This window comes from Bos grunniens, chromosome 22, assembly GCF_055505025.1.
Source record: "Bos grunniens cultivar Pamir isolate PY7600 chromosome 22, Bosgru_T2T1.0, whole genome shotgun sequence".
NCBI classification, from domain to species: Eukaryota; Metazoa; Chordata; class Mammalia; order Artiodactyla; family Bovidae; genus Bos; species Bos grunniens.
Genome location: NC_141186.1, coordinates 16,927,318 through 16,946,505, shown reverse-complemented (window position 1 = coordinate 16,946,505; position 19,188 = coordinate 16,927,318). Strand labels below are relative to the sequence as shown.

Sequence of the window (19,188 nt, the reverse complement as noted above, 5' to 3'; positions counted from 1 at the left end):
GATGGGTGTTCAGGCTGCTTCTAGCAGTTGCCTATTGTATACAGTGTTGGGACACACACCGCATTTGCACACATGTAAATCTAGTTGTGGGATGATTTTCCCAACATTGGAATGGCTGCGTTGAAAGTTTGTATATTTTAAGTTTTGATGAGTTCAGTACCAGTGTTACAAACTGCCCCCCTACAGATATGGCCATGGTGGGACTATATTAACAGGTAATAAATAATAACCTCCTTACCTTGAAGGGTGTCAGTGAAACTGAAAAAATAGAATATGTCAAGGGCCTGGTGTTCAGCCAGTGTTCAGCAGAGGCAGGGGGATGGGGGGGGGGGCCTGATAATCTACACTGGACCCCGCAGCCCCATGTTCCCAAAGAGACCCTTTCAGTGTAGGGCAGTGGGCCAGGCCTCACAGGAACTTACTGAGCCCCTGCCCAGTGCCTGGTGCTGTCCGAGGTCCTGGAATACAGGTGGGAAAGCAACAGGTCCTCTGTTCTCATGGAGAGCATAGTGATGGGGAGACGGCAGACAGGAAAACAAGTAAAAATAAAGGGAGGGAGTGACTGAGTAGGGGAGCCTTCTAGAACATGGTGGTCATGAAAGGCCCATCTGAGGAGGTGAAGTTGGAGGAGTGAAAAGAAGGCACCTGTGAGAGGAGTTGGAGTAAGAGAACCCAGGGGAGAGGGAACAGCCTGTGTGAAGGCCCAGGGGTGTTGAAGGAACTAGCAAAAAGCTGGTGTGAGAGGTAGACAGCGGGGCATTCAGAGCCCCAACGGCCTGTGGGAGACCTGTGGGCCCTGAGCTGGGAATAACCTGACTGAACAAACAGACCTCAGTTCAGCACCTGCCTTCTGGAATCAGGGAGGGCTTCCAGGAGGAGGAGTAGGGGCTGAGAGCCTTCCATCCTCAGAGATAAATCAGGAGCTATCAGGGTGGCCTATAGGTGGAGACACACAGTGGTTGGTGTGACTAACACCTGTCCTGTGTAACTGCTTGCAGATCCCTCTTTGGCTTGTCTGCAGCCCCAGAACCTGACATGTGGTACACTCTGAGTTGAGTAGATGTGCTTTCAAACATTTTTCATGTTTTGATAGAATTAGTGATAAACTCTAAATGGGATCAAAAAGAGGTGAGGAAATTTGTGCCTGTCCAAGGATGCTAAAGAGAAAGAGAGGGGGAAAAAGAGAGAGTTGTGGAGAACGGGGACTGCAGAGTGGAGCAGGAAAGCTGTTGTTGGGTCAGGTCAGCCAGAATGGAGGGACCTCGGCTCAGGCCACTTTGGAGAGGACACCGGTTTAGGGTACTGGGATGCTGCAGGGGTGTCTGGAGGCCTAGGGAAATTGAGGAATTGAGACACATCTCTTGTTGGACACACCAGTTTGCCATTGACGTCAGAACCTGACTGTTGACTAATCTTGAACATATTCTTAACAATTTGAGGTCAACACACAGCTTAATGCCAGATTCAGAGAAACACACTCATTGCAGTGTGACCATCTGAAGCTGACACTGACTAGGCACTTTTGAGGTGCCAGGCGCTGAGCTTGGTTCCTCCCAGAACCCCCTCGAGGTGGGTGCTCTAAGGAGCCCCTTCTCCCACTAAGAGGACACTGAGGTCAGGAATGGCTCAGAGCCTTCCCCAAGGGCACAGGTCTGGTCACACCCAGGCGCGTCTGGATCAGAGTCCTCATTCTTAGCTTTTCTCATGGGAACTTCACTGCACGCAGTGTTTGGTCTTCCAGGAAACAGTAATAGTTATCTGTCAGCCTTTCTTCCTAGAACTTTACTCAGTTCCCTGCTTTCCTGTTCCAACCGCCTGTAACCTCTCAGGACTGTGAGAGTCTGCCTCTGTTCCCCAGTCCTTGGCTCTGATTAAAATTGCCTGAGGAAGAGACATTTGTTTTGGGATTTCGGTTGTGTTTTCACTATTGCTTTCAGTCCTCAGGCAATACACTTCCCCTTTCCGTATCTTGGGGTTTTTTTGGGTTTTGTTTTTCTGTGGTTTGTTTTTTTTTTAATTAAAAAAAAAAAGGTGCCGTAAATCTTGGTCACTTTTTGAAATTGAATACAAAAGGCATGAGTGAGGCATATTAAATTTCTGTTATTCCAGCCAATTAGATCAGTTTTCCCTTCCCTAATTGTAACATTGCTTTTGTTTAGTCCATGCGTCCTGTGGGCCTCTGTGCCATCCCATGGACTGTAGCCCACCAGGCTCCTCTGTCCGTGGGATTTCCAAGGCAAGAATACTGGAGTGGGTTGTCATTTCCTTCTCCAGGGAATCTTCTCGACCCAGGGATTGAACCCGCATCTCTTGCATTGGCAGGTGGATTCCTTACCCCTGTGCCACCTGGGAAGCCCTAATGGTAGCATTAGTTAAACCTTGCTTTGCATTTACTTTGTGTCAGGCGAGTGTATTCTCCTCGGTTCTGTCTCATCACAACAAAGATTTGGAGCGATGGACATTAAAGCCCTCGGCGTGTCACAGCTCTCGGGTCTTGGACAAACCGTATTATAGCTCTTAGACAAATCAGTGTTATAGCTCTATTTCATTTAGAAGATAGCAGGAGGATCCATCCCCGAAGTGTGAGGGCATGCCAACCCAAAGACACGAAGAGAAGAGAGTGGAGAAGCGCACCAGCTCCCGGGGGAGAGAGAGAGAAAGAGCTCGCTTTGGCTCCTCCTTTTATGTTTTTTCCTCCCCCTGGGCCTGCCCTATGCAAATTGGGCTTAGTCAGGAGTGCTGTTTGTTCTTCCTGAGGTCTTCACACCAGTCCTCGGACCTTCCTTTGTTCTATTTTTGCGGGCTTTTCCCTTCCTTGTCTTTTAGCCACCGCCATTTTGGACTCCTGTTTTCTATTCTAACTACCTAACACTTGCTGAAGATTGTTTATGAGCTTGCTCAGCTGCCCATAGCAGTTTGAGAACCTAACTTCTGCCCACCACTTTTCAGATAACTTTAAGACTAGGTTTGACTAAAACAGAACTTGAGAACCAGACACCAAAAGTCCCACATATAAAGCCTCAGAGACTTAAGACTCTAGGTAATATATTTGTATTTAGCAGAGACCTTCCAAAGGTTGTACCTGAACCAAAAGGCTGAGTGTGGGGTTCACGGAGGGCCACACGTGTGTCCTGTCTCTTGAAATCATGTCCTTCAAAGAGCTGAGTGTGTGGGTCTCTGTTCCTTGATATTTTCTTAATTGCCAAGACCATTAATATTCAATTGTCAGACATTAAATGTTATAAGAATTAGAATAAACTAGTACAGAAGCCTTACCATTGCTTTTTCTGGCAAATCTGCTTGCCAGGGTCAACCTTTTTTACTCCTTTAGCTGTTTCTTGGTAGTTTCCTATATTAGTGTCCCAGGTTTATTGCTGTTACTAAGGGCAGACTACAGTGATTTAAATAAGACTTAAACAAGACTGTGCCTCCACACATGCCTTCCAGCCAACAAGAAAGGCATGATCCCCTGGGAATTGCAGTGTAACCTCCCTTCACAGACCATTGGCCAGGGTTGATCACATGATCACATGTAGTTGCAAGGGAAGCTGGGAAATGGGATCTGTAGCTGGGAGCCTGTGTGCACAACTAAAGTGTCTATTACTCTAGAAGATGAGGGGATACATGTTGGAGGGACAGCTGTCTTCCTTTGGCCCTTTGCTTTGGGCCACCCTAATATCTGTATGTATCCTTTTTCCCACAAACACAACATGCTCACCCTTTCCCCAAGGGAGTCTCTTTCAGCAAGGGGAGTGAGTCCTTTGCTTGGTCCATCTGGCAGCCCCTTGTTCTTTTAGTTGACCAGTGATTCTTAAAGTGTATTCCTTAGACTTCTAAGGCTTAGCTTCCCCTGGGAACTTGTTAGAAATTCAGGTTCTTGGGCCTTACCTCAATTGCCAGTGTAGATAAAGTTAAGAACTGCTGTTCCAGCACCTGGTTCTCTGATTTCTGACCCTGTTTTGAGGGGTGGGGTAGGTATTGGTGGAGCTTCCCTGCTTCCTGTTCTCTGTGGTCTCATCAGAAGTGGGAACTTCTGATAAGGCTGCCCTTATAGGGGGCTACATGGCTTTTATAGCGCTCTTCCTGCTGGGGAGAAGTGGTTTGGGGGCCTCAGAGAAGCTGTGGGGTCAAATAATGGCCAGCTTTTGTCACACCAGGCTTGTGGTTTCTTTGGCAATACATTTCCCTCAAAATGCTAGAAATTTCTGGTCTCTTGGCTTCTAATCAGTTGTGTATGTGATAACCACAGCTAATGATCCAGCCTAGATAGCTTACTTCTTAGCCCTGAAAGGTTTGCTCTTTTATTTAGTGGCCTATGTACTCAGCCTGCACCTCGCCCACCCCCCCACTTCCTCCTAATTTAAGGTGCATACCTGGAGCCTCCCCTGAGGCCACCTGAAACAATAACTTGGATGGGATGGAAGTGTTCTTCTTTGGACTCTTGCTTCTGGGCTCTGTGTCTGGCAGATAGTGGTGGACTGAGAATTAGATCAGTGGTGGACTGAGAAGTGTGAATTAGAAAGGTTGGGGCCATGCTATCACCTCCTGCTGGGACTTTCCCTTTGGGACCCCTGACAGGGGATGTGGTTCTTGGTCAACTTGGATTTTCTACTGCAGGCCGCATCATCATTTTCATCTCCGCTTTAACATGGTCTGGCTCCACAGGAGTTCTTCTGCCTTTGTTGGAGGTCTCTTGAAAAAGAAGCCACATACACCAACCCTCAGAACATTTTCAGCTTCTCCATTTAGAGTTACGGGATTGCTTAGCACATGGACTGCCTTCCGAGGATCACAGGTGACAGTTTTGCTTTGGTATGAGGAGAGTAATCAGCTTTCCAGCCTGCCATACCTGGGTACTTGCCACCTCTAACATTATTATATTGATCTGACTCCTATGTTTTGTGCTTAGCCATTCAGTCGTTTCCGACTCTTTGAGACCTTATGGCCTGTAGCCTGCCAGGCTCCTCTGTCCATGGGGATTCTTCAGGCAAGAATGCTGGAGTGAGTTGCCATGCCCTCCTCCAGGGGATCTTCCCAACCCAGGGATTGAACCCAGGGCTCCTACATTGTAGGCGGATAATTTACCAGATGAGGTACCAGCGAAACCCTGGCTCCTATAAGAAAGGCCAAAATAACAACGAGTTAAACTAAAAGAAGATTTCTCTCCATTAGTAGTGTGTGTGTTGGCAAAAAGGCTGATAGGGTGGATCCACAGTGTCAGGGATTCAAGGTTTTTTTCTACCTTATCCTGCTGTCCTGAACATGTGGTTTCCAGCTTGTGGTTTGAGATACTCTCTTCAGCTCCTCTTCCCTTTTCCATATTCCAGGCAGCAGAAAGGGGTGGGGACTTTTCTTTCCTTCTAAGGGTTTAAGCTGAAAGAGGTACTTTTATCACTTCATTCAGTTCAGTTCAGTTCAGTCGCTCAGTTGTGTCCGACTCTTTGTGACCCCATGAACTGCAGCACGCCAGGCCTCCCTGTCCATCCCGGAGTTCACCCAAACTCATGTCCATGGAGTCGGTGATGCCACCCAACCACCTCATCCTCTGTCATCCCCTTCTCCTCCCACCTTCAATCTTTCCGAGCATCAGGGTCTTTTCCAATGAGTCAGTTCTTCGTGCCACTCGTGTGTATGTTCCTCGGTTCTTTGTCTCATCACAACAAAGACTTGGAGTGACAGACATTAAAGCCCCCTCAGCGTGTCACAGCTCTCAGGTCTTGGATAGACCGTGTTATAGCTTTCAGGTCTCGAATGGACCATGTTATAGCTCTTAGACAAATCAGTGTTACAGCTCAGTGTTACAGCTCTATTTTATTTAGAAGATAACAGGAAAATCCATCTTCGAAGCGTGAAGGCACATCGATCCAAAGACACGAGGAGAAGAGCGCCCCAGCGTGGTGGGGAGAGAGAGAGACCTAGCTTTGGCTCCTCTTATATGTTTATCTCTCCCTGGGCCTGTCCTATGTAAATTGGGCCAGCCAGGAGTGTTTGTTGTACCTGAGGTCCTCGCTCTGGTCCTCGGACCTTCTTTTGTTCTATTTTCGCAGGCTTTTCCCTTCTTTGTCTTCTAGCCACCGCCATTTTGGACTCCTTTTCCCTATTCTACCTACCTAACATTCGCATCAGGTGGTGAAAGTATTGGAGTTTCAGCTTCAGCATCAGTCCTTCCAGTGAACACTCAGGACTGATTTCCTTTAGGATGGACTGGTTGGATCTCCTTGCTGTCCAAGGGCCTCTCAAGAGTCTTCTCCAACACCACAGTTCAAAAGCATCAATTCTTCGGCCCTCAATTTTCTTTATAGTCCAACTTTCACATCCATACATGACTACTGGAAAAACCATAGCCTTGACTAAACAAACCTTTGTTGGCAAAGTAGTGTCTTTGCTTTTTAATATGCTGTCTAGGTTGGTCATAACTTTCCTTCCAAGGAGTAAGTGTCTTTTAATTTCATGGCTGCAGTCATCATCTGCAGTGATTTTGGAGCCCCAAAAATAAAGTCTGCCACTGTTTCCACTGTTTCCCCATCTATTTGCCATGAAGTGATGGGCCCGGATGCCATGATCTTCGTTTTCTGAATGCTGAGTTTTAAGCCAACTTTTTCACTCTCCTCTTCCACTTTCATCAAGAGGCTCTTTAGTTCTTCTTCACTTTCTGCCATAAGGGTGGTGTCATCTGCATATCTGAGGTTATTGATATTTCTCCCGGCAATCTTGATTCCAGCTTGTGCTTCATCCAACCCAGCATTTCTCATGATGTACTCTGCATGTAAGTTAAATAAGCAGGGTGACGATATATAGCCTTGACGTACTCCTTTTTCTATTTGGAACCAGTCTGTTGTTCCATGTCTAGTTCAAACTGTTTCTTCCTGAACTGCATACAGATTTCTCAAGAGGCAGGTCAGGTAGGCTGGTATTCCCATTTCTTCATTAAGTTCTATTAACTAGAACCTAGTCACATGACCATAATTAGCTGCAAGGGAAGTCTGAATGTAGCTTAAAAATGTAGTTTTTATCCAGGCAGCTGTCTGTCTAGCTAAAACTTCTAAAACTAGAATGTAGGAACTCATTCCTACATGTCAAAACATCCCGACATTCTAGAATGTAGCTAAAACTAGAATGTAGGAAGACAAGGGGAATGGATATTCTCACCACATTTGCACTATCTCTAAATAATGTGCTTATCCTGTTCTTTTCATATATATCAATTTAAATATTATCCATTAACTTCCTAGAAGAGAATTTGGCTCTACATGTTGCAGTAAAAAGGAAAAAAGAGGTATGAGTTTTTCTTTTTCCCTTTTCTGGGAACAAAGAAGATAAAGATAAAAATCAGTGAGCAGGCCTGAGCATTCCTTGTTTTTTTTAGTCTCAGTTCAGTTCAGTTCAGTCACTCAGTCGTGTCTGACTCTTTGCAACCCCGTGAATTGCAGCATGCCAGGCCTCCCTGTCCATCACCAACTCCCGGAGTTCACTCAGACTCACGTCCATCGAGTCAGTGATGCCATCCAGCCATCTCATCCTCTGTCGTCCCCTTCTCCTCCTGCCCCCAACCCCTCCCAGCATCAGAGTCTTTTCCAACAATGAGTCAACTCTTCCCATGAGTTGGCCAAAGTACTGGAGTTTCAGCTTTAGCATCATTCCTTCCAAAGAAATCCCAGGGCTGATCTCCTTCAGAATGGACTGGTTGGATCTCCTTGCAGTCCAAGGGACTCTCAAGAGTCTTCTCCAACACCACAGTTCAAAAGCATCAATTCTTTGGTGGTCAGCTCTCTTCACAGTCCAACTCTCACATTCATATACGACCACTGGAAAAACCATAGCCTTGACTAGACGGACCTTTGTTGGCAAAGTAATGTGTCTGCTTTTCAATATGCTATCTAGGTTAGTCATAACTTTTTTTCCAAGGTCTACTGATCTTAATTTTGCATGTCAGTAACTAAGTTTGCTTTTGTGCCCCTTAACTCTGCAGGAGCTACAGTGCACATTTTCTTCTTTGACTCTATGCTAAATACATCCCCTATCTGGTGTTTACCCTTTCAACACCCTTCCCCTTGTAGTTACACATCAAAAAGAGGGCCGCAGAGCCCCCCAACTCTCAGACTCAATTATTGGATTACCAGTGCCAGTTTATGACTGTCTTTGAAACAACTCGAGAGAAAGAAATCAAGATCCTATCACCTTTGTTCCTCATCACCATCTCACGACTGCAAGCCCTTGCCTTATAGAAGTCCCTAGACTCCTCATGGAGGAGGGACACAGTTCTGGGGGCGTGAGCCTACTATGTTCCCCTGTCTACTGGCTGAGAATAAAAACCATCTTTCTATTTCCTCCAAACTCTGTCTCCGTATTTTTTATTTAACTTTGGTGGGCAGAGAAGGCCAAGATTTTGGCCGGCCACATACACACCTCTTCTCCCCGTTCCTCCAAATACATTTACAGCAATACATTTATATCCTCTGTAATCTGTAGATGGATTTTTAGTTCCTCTATAGTCTGTAGGTTGTTGTTCTAACTTTTAACGAATATCATTACATATTTAATGAATTTTCCATCAGCTCTAGACAGTGCCCCCCCCCCTTTTTTTTCAAGATATCTTTTGATGTGGACCATTTTTAAAGTCTTCATTGAATTTGTTACAACTTATTTTCTGTTTTGGTTTTTTGGCCAAGAGGGATTTTAGCTCCCTTACCAGGAATCAAATCTTCTTAACCACTGGACCACCAGGGCAGTGCCTAGGCAGTACCTCTTGATGGTTCACTTTGTGAGATGAAGTGACTTTACCTTGCCCTTTATTACTCTCCCCTCTCTGCTTTCACCTCCTGACTTCTGGCAGAGACCAGACATAAAGTGACTTTCCATGGATGTCTTCACATCCAGGCTCTTCTGAGCCCACAGGGAAGAGCAGGGTCTTAAGTGAAGCCCCAGTCTCTGAGTCAAGATAGGAAGAGGAATGGGGCCTTTGTATTGCGTTGAAAAATGTCTTTTTGTGATGGGGAAAGTACCGTATGCATAGGATATCCCCAGGGTGACTCATGGCTTAGAGTAGCATTTCCCAAATCACGTGCCCGTGTGCTCCAGCAAGTTACCCCCTACAAACAAAGGGTTCATGAAAAAATAACCTTGGGCAATCTGTATGCTTTATCAGTGCCCCCTAAGATACACACCAATGTTTTAAGGCTCTGATAAGTTCTGTAGCAAAGGAACCTATTTAGGCCAGTATTTTCCATTTACATTTGACTACGGGAGCCCTCTTTTCATTTGATACTTATTAATATTCCCACGGAATCAGTACACTGTGGGAGTCACTGCTCTAGTAAATGGTGGCCATGGTGCAGTTGTTGGGCATCCCAGGGGGGCCTCATGATGGAGAACCTGGGGCATCAGGGGCGGCATTCACATGGTCAGGCCAGCATCAGAAGAGTCTGACCCTGGGACCTAGGTTCAACCATCACCCTGGGGCTTAAAACCTGAGCATCCTTCTCCTGATGGGGACTTTTCCTGACCACCAGGCTTAGGGAGAGGGCTGTGTGCTGGCATCTGGGGGTCTCAGGAGCTGGAATCAAGGCAGAGGCCAAAGTATCAGAGCTGTGGCTTCCCGCCAGAGGTAGGTTGGTTGTCATTGCAGCTGAGCTTCGGAGCTGATGAAATGCCACTAAGGTGGGCATGGGAGCTGAACCCGCCAACAGCAGTGGTCTGATGGCTCTAGCTCTGAGCATGAAGGCATGAAACCAGCTATGCCTGACCTGTGAGGTGAAACTCTCCCTTGTTCTTCCTCATAGGGAGTTAGATACACAGAATCTGGAGAAGAGAGTCAGCAGTGAACTGAGGCATGTTATCAAGTGCCCACCATGTGCTAGGTGTCAAGGACACAGCAGTGAAAACACAGACTAGATCTCCGACCTGAAGGAGTTTGCAGTTTAGTTGAGAGCTGGATATGAACAGGATGCTGGCATAGAGATGGGTACCCAGCCGCAGCAGGAGTGCTCAAAGGAGAAATGTAGGTAGGTAGGTAGGAGGGTGGGAGAGGGGAAGTTTTGATTTCATCTGGGGAAGCTTCCCTGAGGAACTGAAACTTGAGTCTCCACTCAAAGGACGGGTTGGCCAACCACACAGGCATTTGCAGGCAGAGGGAACAGCGTGTGCAAAGGCCTGCTGGTGGAAAGGAGCAATGCTTGGCCGTGGTCAGGTCTGCTTTCATCAAGAGTGAAGGGAAGGTTTGGGAGGGAGTATCCCCACTGCTCTGGCCATGGTGGGGAACAGGGGCCTCTGAGGTTCCAGGTGTCAGCTGAATAGGAGAGCAGGAAGCTTCTGGAACCTGAAGGGACTCCAAGGGAGGTGAAGCAGGTTTCTTCTTTCCATCTGCTGCTGTCATCTTCCTGGGAGTTTGTTCTTTCATTGAGTTTCCCAATTTTCACACGGTCTTTTCTTAGTTGAGCAACCTTCACAGTTTCTAACTTTTGTTTGGTGGCTCAGCCAAAGTCATTTCCTTCCTGGAGCTGGGCTCTTGCTGGGTGGGGAGTTTCTGTCTGTTGTCCAGATTCCTAAAGTGAAATGGAAGAGAACAAACCCTTTCTCTCCCAAAGAGGCTGAGCAGTTGCAAGGACCAGACAGGGCTGGTGTGTGTATTCTCCTGGAGATTTCCCCAACACCCGCTCCTTTCCTACCACTAGGGAACAACAAAGTGTGGGAAGGACTCAGGTCCTAGGACCCCAGGAGACTTGCCCCTGGTGGTGGCACTGCACTGGACCAAGAGCCCCCCTGCCCACTCCCACCACATCCCAGCCAGGAGTCATGTTACCTGAGTGCTAGTTATAACTTGTATTTAGCACCTGATGTGCTGGGCAAGTATATTACCTCACAGATCTTGCTATTCTCATTTCATGGATGAGGAAACTGAGACGCAGGGATTAAGTAAGTCACCCAAAGCCACACAGCGAGTAAGCAATGGGCAGGGAAGGGATGCAGGTCTGCTTGACCTTAACCCTGCTGGGGGACATCACCAGAGGGCATCAAGTCTCACTTTCCCCTCTGAAAAACAGGCGTAGACATTGTCCTGTCTGATTGTCTCATAAACAGGGAAGCTTCAGAACATAAGTGGCACTAGGCTTTCTGAACATCCTTGCTGTGTGACTTAGCATGGTCTCCTGACCCTCCTTCCACACATTAGTGATTCCACTGGAAAAGAGCGAAGCTTTGAGCACTGTAGGTTTCTTGGGAGTCTGTGTGAGCGTGGACAGAGGGGCACATGTGGTGCCTTTCAACCAGTCCCCAGGTTTTCAGAGAGGACGAGTGGGAGCTGGAGGGAGAGGAGCCGCGGTTTACTGAGCTCCTGCTCTATGCCACGCTGTGGAAAGCAGCTCCTCTGGGTTACGAGCATTAGACACATGTTGAGGTTGCCTATTAATCAGGATGGGCTGTGGTATTGCAGTCACAGATAAACCTGGAAATCTTGGTTGTTCAATGTAGCAAAGATTGATTTCTCAGAGTCTAGGGCTGCCTCCTGCCTTCTGGCACTTGGTAGGCCATCAGGAATGCATGGTTTCCACAGTCACTGTAGAGGGAAAGAGACGAATGGACGAGGCTTGCTTTATCAGGGAAGTGACAATGGCATTTCCACTTAACACCTATTGGCCAGAACCAGTCAGTGCCCTCAGCCTAATTGCTAGAGAGGCTGGGGTCTGAGGGGAGCAAATGACTGTTTGGTAAGCACCGTCTCAGCTCTAGGGTACCTCAGTTCAAGGGGTTTTTTATGAGATTCCACCTCACTGTGGCCCATGCGGTCTCACAGGGTCTAACCCTCGCCCAATTCTCTCAGCTCATCTTGGCTACTCCCCCCACCCTCCCATTCATTCAGTTCAACCAGTAGGGTCGTCTTTCATTTTAGGAGATAGACCGAACTATCTTCTGCCTCAGGATTTTTGCACATGCTGTTCCTTCTCTTTACAATGCTGGTCCGTGCCCACCCCCACCCCCCAACTCCCTTGTATTCTTTCCGTGGTTCATCCCTCTCATCTTCTGAGTCTCGACTTAAACGGCACCTGTCCACAGAAGCCTACCCTGGACACCCCATGTAAGTAAGTGTCAGGTACCCATCCCTTCCTCCAGCTTGTTTTCAGCTCAGAATTCCTCCCAGTTTATAATTAGATATCTTTGAACTATCATGTGGGTTTTGATAACGGTTGGCATCCCCTGTCCCTAACACAATGAGTAAGTGAATGAGGATGGATGAGTCATTTTAGCAGCTGGGGGACAGTTCCAATGGAGGATCCTAGATAGGGTGATTGGGAAGACAGGTCATGCTCTCTGACTTGCTTAACTTCACGTCTAGCTTGAGCTGGGAGTTTCTAGGGGTGTGTGTGTATGGACTTTGGATGCACAGGGAGGGAAAGGAAAAGGAAAAGAGAGGGTCTAGAAAGTTCTGTTTGTCCTGCTGTGGCCAGCTGGCACCTGGGTTCTTCACTTGGGGGCTGAATCACTTTTATTTGCTCTCAAAGGGATCCCTTTAAGCAACATGAGTCAGAATAAACACAAAAAATAAAGACAAATATATAAATACTACATCACGGTTTACCTTGAGGTAGCACCCCTCAGCCGAGGGCTGTGAAGAGTGGGGGAAATTCCAGACTTGCTCATCGGGGAAATACCTTGCCGGCAGCTGGAGTGCCCTTTGCTCAAGCATGTGGCTCCAGGGTTTGCCACTGTATCAAATGTTCCCGAATTGCTGGCCCCTGCGAGAAGATCACAGGGCCCTCTGCCAAGGACCCAGCATGTGTAAGCCTTTCGACCAAAGGAAGTGGGGCCTCCATAAACAAAATACAAGTAAGAGAACTATGTCAGGTTTCACTTTACTGAAGTATTACCTAGAGATAGCAACCGGCCTTTCCCCCCAGAGCTGTCATCTGAATTCAATAGGTTACACATACAGGAAAACACAGGAGGAAAAAACGCCTGACCTAAACTCGGGGGAGATGAGCATAACAATAGTAAATTACAATAGTAGCTTATAACTATTGAGCACTTACTTATTTCATCATCTCTGGGGGCGGATGGCACAGTTCCTCATCCCACTTGTCAGATGAAACTTGGAGAGTTTCCTTTGCCCACAAGCGTAACTGCGGTGTGCATGAGTGAATTCACTGAATTCACTATTGGGCCCCACAGCACATGTGATCTGTGGCTCATTACAGAGAGTGGAACATCCTAAAAATACAAAGCAGGGAGAAAAAGGAATCAGACCCACTGTTCCCTGGGAACTATGGAGAGAGCGGAGAGAAACGCTTCTTTCTGACCCTTCCTCTGCCCCTTGGAGCTGGAAACTCAATCCTCATCATTCTGGGTTAAACCAACTGTTCTGAGCCTTATCTAGGGAGCTTTAGAAAACATCCAGACTCTGATTTAATTGATCTGAGAACCAACACCTCAACCCCTTGGCATCCACAGCCACCAAAGATGTTACTTTGAGCTTTGGCGTCTCCTCCCATTTCTAGGGGTCTCAACAGGAGAACCCCAAGTTGCCTGTCCTCCTGGGTGTGAGCAGGCCAGCTGCCAATGACACAGCGGACAGAAGCAGGGCAGAGCTCTCCTCTATCAGGGCTTCTGTAATACTCAGCGCGACGGCCACTGCACCTTCAAGGCCCTGCCACTGCCCACTGAGACGCACATGTCCATTGGAGGGTTTAAACTGTTGGAACTGTCCATCCCAGATGCTTCCTTCAGAGAATCTAAATTGGGATCAGAGATTCTTCCTCTGTGTCTTTGAGCAGCAAGAGAGGACAGAGAATGACTGAGTCACAGTTTGTGCCCTCTCCCATCACTGGCCCAGCTGTGTATCTGGTTTTATATCTGGTTCCACTGAGTCCTGGGATTGTCCTGGGATAGAAGGGTTATAATGATTCTGACTCCACAGAAGATGCAAATGAAGCTCAGAAGGTTAAAAAATCCAGCCTAAGAGGGGCTGGCTCTGGAAACTTCCCCACACTTCCTCTCACTTCTACTCGGTGATCACAATTCCTGTTTTTGGTTCTCATGATACAGCAAAATCAACTTTTTGTGTGCACTCTTTTTGAACATGTAATTGCAGCAGAGAAAAGAGTGCTGTCTCCTGGAAGTGTGAGGCTGCTCCCGTACATCAGTCATAGGAATAAATGATGTCACTGACTTGCTTTTTGGTCTTGGCAGACAGGAAACTGGTGAGATTTAAAGATCATCATGACCCTTTCGTGTGAGCGTTATGTCCTCCTTTGCCCCATCCTGCTCTTGATGTTCTATTTTTATTTCAACGACACTCTGCAGTATGTACTGGCCCAAAGGAGTGGGCGTGGTATCCTCTCAGGTATCACGGTCAGTTTCCAGGCAGTAAGAGGGGAAAAGCCACAGTTTCTCCCACTCATGGGTTTGATGGTAGGAAAAGAGACAAGCAAAAGCGTGCCCTGCACCTTCCAATTCAGATCGGACACCAGCAACCCAAGAGTCAAACTGAAGATATGTCATGTTTATGACATGTCATGTCATGTCTGCATCTCAAAACCATCTGAAAACCCAGAGTGCTGAGACCGGGGTTTCACAGGAAACAAGCTTCTCAATTTGATTGCTACCACAGGCCTGAAGCTGGGCTCCGTCAGCTGTCCTCTATGCCCTTGTGTGTGACTAGGTGGGACTCGAGTGGACTTTAGCTGAAATGCTCTGACGAGTTCAGTTTCAGGCTGGAGCCCCCGCTGGGTGCCACAGGACTGTTCCCTCCCCAGTCCCACACGTTTGCACAGAGCACAGTGCCAGCTGTAGGCTCCCGCATGTCACTGCACACTCTCCTTAGGGTGACAATGTAACGAAGCCATTTCTGTTCCTGAGGGTGGAGGCCAGAGAGGTCAGCCACTGGTGGGTGGGTGGCCTTGATGTTCCTACCAAATAGATCTTGACCGAGAGGCAAAGATCTGTGCAGAAAGGGAAAGGGGAAAGGGATAAGTCACTGAAGTGAGGTCAGGCCGGGATGGCCACCTTCACTCCCATTTGACTGATGACGAAACAGGCCCAGCCAGGCCTCGGATGGGGGAAGGTGCCAGTTGGGGTGCAGGTGGGACCTTTAGAAGCTGATATATTCAGGAGCATCTCCTGCTGTGGTGGGCTGTCTGGGATCCCCTTCACCAGCAGGCCCTACTGGCCCAGTGCAAGGGGAACTGGAGCCACAGAAGAGCCACCTCTGGCCCTGTGCCTCATACATAGATGTTGTCATGAGGACGGCTTGGACGTGGCCCTTTGAGAAATACGAGACCCACACGAGGCAGTTGGTGGAGAGTGGGGTGTGCCAAGGGCCCATCTCCTCAGGCCAGAGAGGGGAAAAGAGGGCTCTGAGAGGCCCGGGGGCCCCTTCTTCCTAGGCTGTTCGCTTCTGCTCCATATCTTCCCAGGAATCAGTGTTCACTATTGATGACTGTCCCTGTTGTCACTCTCTACAAGAAACTGTCACCCAGCACCTGAGGAAAGCAGTATATGACACAAGCAAAGACGTGGGAATCCGTGAATCCTGCTGGCAGGGCTGCCCTTGGGGAGGAACCTCGCTTCTGGGATCACAGTCGGGCCAGAAGGGCCTCTCCCTGATGGGATTGGCGTGGGGGCAGCGTGGTGCCTGAGGACCCCAGGTGGGGAGAAATGAAGTGTGTGACCTCTGGGGCCCCCCTATGGGGTGGCGTGAATTTCAGTTTGGGAAGAGGGCAATTCAGTTCGGGAAGATGAAAAAGTTTTGGATGGATGATGGTGATGGTTGGACAGCAGTGTAAATGCACTTTTCTTTTTTTAAATAATATTTATTTATTTATTTGGCTGTGTCGAGTCTTAATTGCGGCATGCTGGCCCTTCATCGCAGGCATGCTGGCTTCTCTCTAGCGGTGTCTAGTGTAAATGCAGTTAATGCCACTGAACTGTAAAATTATTAAGATGATAAATTTTACGTTTTATGTATTTTACCACAACTTAAAAAAACAAATGCAGTAAAACAACAACAAAAAATTGTAAATGATTCAGAGTTAGGTTAAATGAAAACAAAAAGACTCCAGCCTACATTCTTTACACCCAATATGTGGGCTGCTTAAGAGATAACCTGTGGGACTTCCTCGGTGGTCCAGTGGCTGGGACTCCATGCTCCCAACGCACAGGGCCCGGGTTCAATCCCTGGTCAGGGATCCCATGTGTTATAACTAAAATCCTGCATGCCACGACAAAAATTGAAGATCCCACATGACGCAACTGAGCCCCAGCACAGCTAAGTATTTTTTTTTAAGAAAAGAGATAACCCACTATTTTAAAAATATGATACCACCACCACCACCAATGAAGTTCCCATGTTTTGAGCTAATCAGTTAACGTGTGCTGATTCCTCTTAGTCTCGTGGAAGTTGTCCAAAGCCAACACAGCTGGGAGGTGATGAAACTGGTGTCCCTGCCAAAACCTGGACTCTGAGCAGCTAAGCTCTGCTACTTCTTTATAAGATAAAAGATATCTTATAAGATGCTGTGCTGTGCTTAGTTTCTCAGTCGTGTTCAACTTTTTGTGACCCCATGTACTGTAGTCTGCTGGGCTCCTCCATCCATGGTGATTCTCCAGGCAAGAATATTGGAGTGGGTTGCCATGCCCTCCTCCTGTGGGTCTTCCCAACCCAGGGATCAAACCCAAGTCTCTTGCATTGCAGACGGATTCTTTACCATCTAAGCTACTAGGGAATCCCATGAATACTGGAATGGGTGGCTTATCCCTTCTCCAGGGGACCTTCCTGACCAGGAATTGAACTGGAGTCTCCTGCATTGCAGGTGGATTCTTTACCAGCTAAGCTAACTGGGAAGCCCATCTTATAAGAAAGTTCCATTTAAAGGAATAGTATGTCAGTGACAGTAAAGGAAACAAGGAAAAAGTCACCCATTATCCCTCATTCGGCCTTCGGGATACTTTTGTGCATTCCCTCTGGCCTTTCCTCACTTGCTCGCAAGCTGTTCCCTTTGTCCTGCTTTTCCTCCGGTGGGGCCACGCCAGAGCCGAGCCACCTGCAGAGGGGAACAGGAGTGCTAAGGACAGTGCATTTGAGTGGTTCTGTCCTTGCTGGGTAAATAACAGTGAAACCAGCCCCGGGTTTGAATCCATCAGCTCTTTGGCTGGGAACAAACCATTTCACCCATCTGAGCCTCAATATGCTCAAAAGTAAAAGGCAGAGATAGCTGTCAGCCACCAGAGATGGTTGAGAACATCAGATAAATCTGCACGGCCTTCCGTGTGCAGTGCCGTGAATTTAGGCATTATTATTGTTCTAGTCCCAGAGCGCCTGTGTGAGAAGTTTGGTTCCGTAGCAATGATTGGTTTTATTTATAGAGAGACACAGTTTGTGTGCCTGCTCAGTCATGTCAGATTCTTTGCGACACCATGGACTGTAGCCTAGCCTAGAATTCTCTATCCATGGAATTCTCCTAGGCAAGAATACTGGAGTGGGTTGCCATTTCCTCCGCCAGGGGATCTTCCAGACCCAGGGATCAAACCTGAGTCTCCTGCATTGGCAGGCAGACTCTTTATCGCTGAGCCGCCCTGGGGAGCCCCAAGACACAGTTTACCTGTTGGAATAAATGCTCCTGCAGACCCAAAGGCTGGAGGTGTTTCGTTGAAGCCCCACCCGCTGCCCATGTGAGAACGAGCGAGTGGCCAGTCTTCCCCACACTTTGGGGCGCTCTGTTCTTTTGGTTCTCAAAAACATATGGGTCCACCTCTCACCACCAGGAGGTGAAGGGCCTTGAACGCAGGGCTGTAGAATTAGGATTTGGTCTGGGAGGCAGTGGGGGGTGGGGGGTGTCAGAGGGTTCATGTGTGGAGTGTGTGTTTTATCCTGTAAGTGGGGAGTCAGATGGGCTCTAAGCAGGGAAGTGGCGGGGCCAGGAAGGTGTCTCAGTAAGATGAGACCTGGGGAGGGCTCTGGAGGCCACTGGAGCTGGAGGCCGGACCAACCTGAGAGGACGGCAGTGCTGGGGGAGGGGAGAGGAAGCCGGTTCTTAGGAGCAGGCTCTGTGGAAGCTGGTGGAAACACACCCTCCAGCACCTTTGGGGTTTCCCAAATCACTGCAGAGAGGAAGTGATTACTCTCAAAAGGCAGCTGACCTCCACCCAGGCTCCTTTAGCCGGTCCTGCCTACTCAGGCTGTGTGATGTCCGACAAGCCACTTAACCTGCTCAGGCCTCAGAGTCTTCATCTCCAGCAGGATGCGCTGAAGGACCTTGGGAGGATTTCATGCTTGCAGAACTGGGCCTAACCAGACGTCATGGCTCGCAGTTGACGTGGCTGCTATTTTCAGGCTTCCCATCTCTAAAACAGGGAAGGATGCACGTGTCTGCACTGCTCATGGAAGGGGAAGCTGGAAGACGGGCAGTACTTTTATACTTAGGGGCTCAACTAGGGACTCAGCGGTTCCCCGATGTGCTCAGGGAACCTCATGGTCTACAGAGCCCTTTCATGTATGCGTTCTCATTCCCTCTTCCTGACAGCCCTGTGAGGGAAGTAAGCAGATGTTATCATGACTATCACTTCTGTCTCATAGGTGAGGAAACAGGCTCGGAGAGAGAAGGAAAGTGACTTATCAAAGGTCACACAGCTGGTAGGATTGGAAGTCAGGTGGGTCTGACTCAGAGTGCCTGAGCTGGACGGTCGCAGAGATTGTCGGGTCCAAGCGCTATACATTACACGCGGGGAGGCCAAGGCCCAGAGAGGGAAACAACTTTCGGGGGCGCATGAATCTGAAGCCAAGCCCAGACTCTGAACCAAGTCTCTAGATTTCTCCATCCAACCTCTCGATGGCTAACCCACTTCACTGAATGATAATAGCTTTCTTTCTTCCTACCTCATTTCAGGGAAACCAGTTCTTGAAGTCAAGTCTTCCATCCCAGACTTCTCGGACACTGTGAAGCCAGGAAAGCCTTTGGCAGCTTCTGTAAGAAACACTGAGGATAAGCAAGAAACGGGGCAGCCTGTGAGGCCACCCACCTTTCCAGGCTCAGGTAGTTTTAATTAAACTTAATTTTTTAATTTAAAGGAGATTTATTTAAGGAACTGTTTTATCTATGAGGATATTTAGCTCAGAGTATAATAGCAAAAAAATGGAAACAACGAGTGTGGGTGGCCAAATTAATCACAGATGGCGGTAACAGTAAAATCCTGCTAACAGTG

The 19,188-nt window shown here is 48.0% G+C and overlaps 1 protein-coding gene across 6 annotated transcripts in view; it reads left to right on the top strand.

The window, feature by feature from the left end:
- The window catches only part of LOC147348145 (interleukin-1 receptor-associated kinase-like 2), a 70,141-nt gene that overhangs the window by 24,778 nt on the left and 26,175 nt on the right, over positions 1-19,188 (top strand). For 3 of the 6 annotated variants that reach the window (XM_086366383.1, XM_086366385.1, XM_086366386.1), the window contains one exon: positions 18,873-19,019. The exons of the other annotated variants lie outside the window; for them this stretch is intronic. In XM_086366383.1, coding sequence (XP_086222509.1) covers positions 18,873-19,019 — 147 coding nt within the window. The remainder of the gene's footprint in view (positions 1-18,872; positions 19,020-19,188) is intronic. 6 annotated transcript variants of the gene reach the window in all.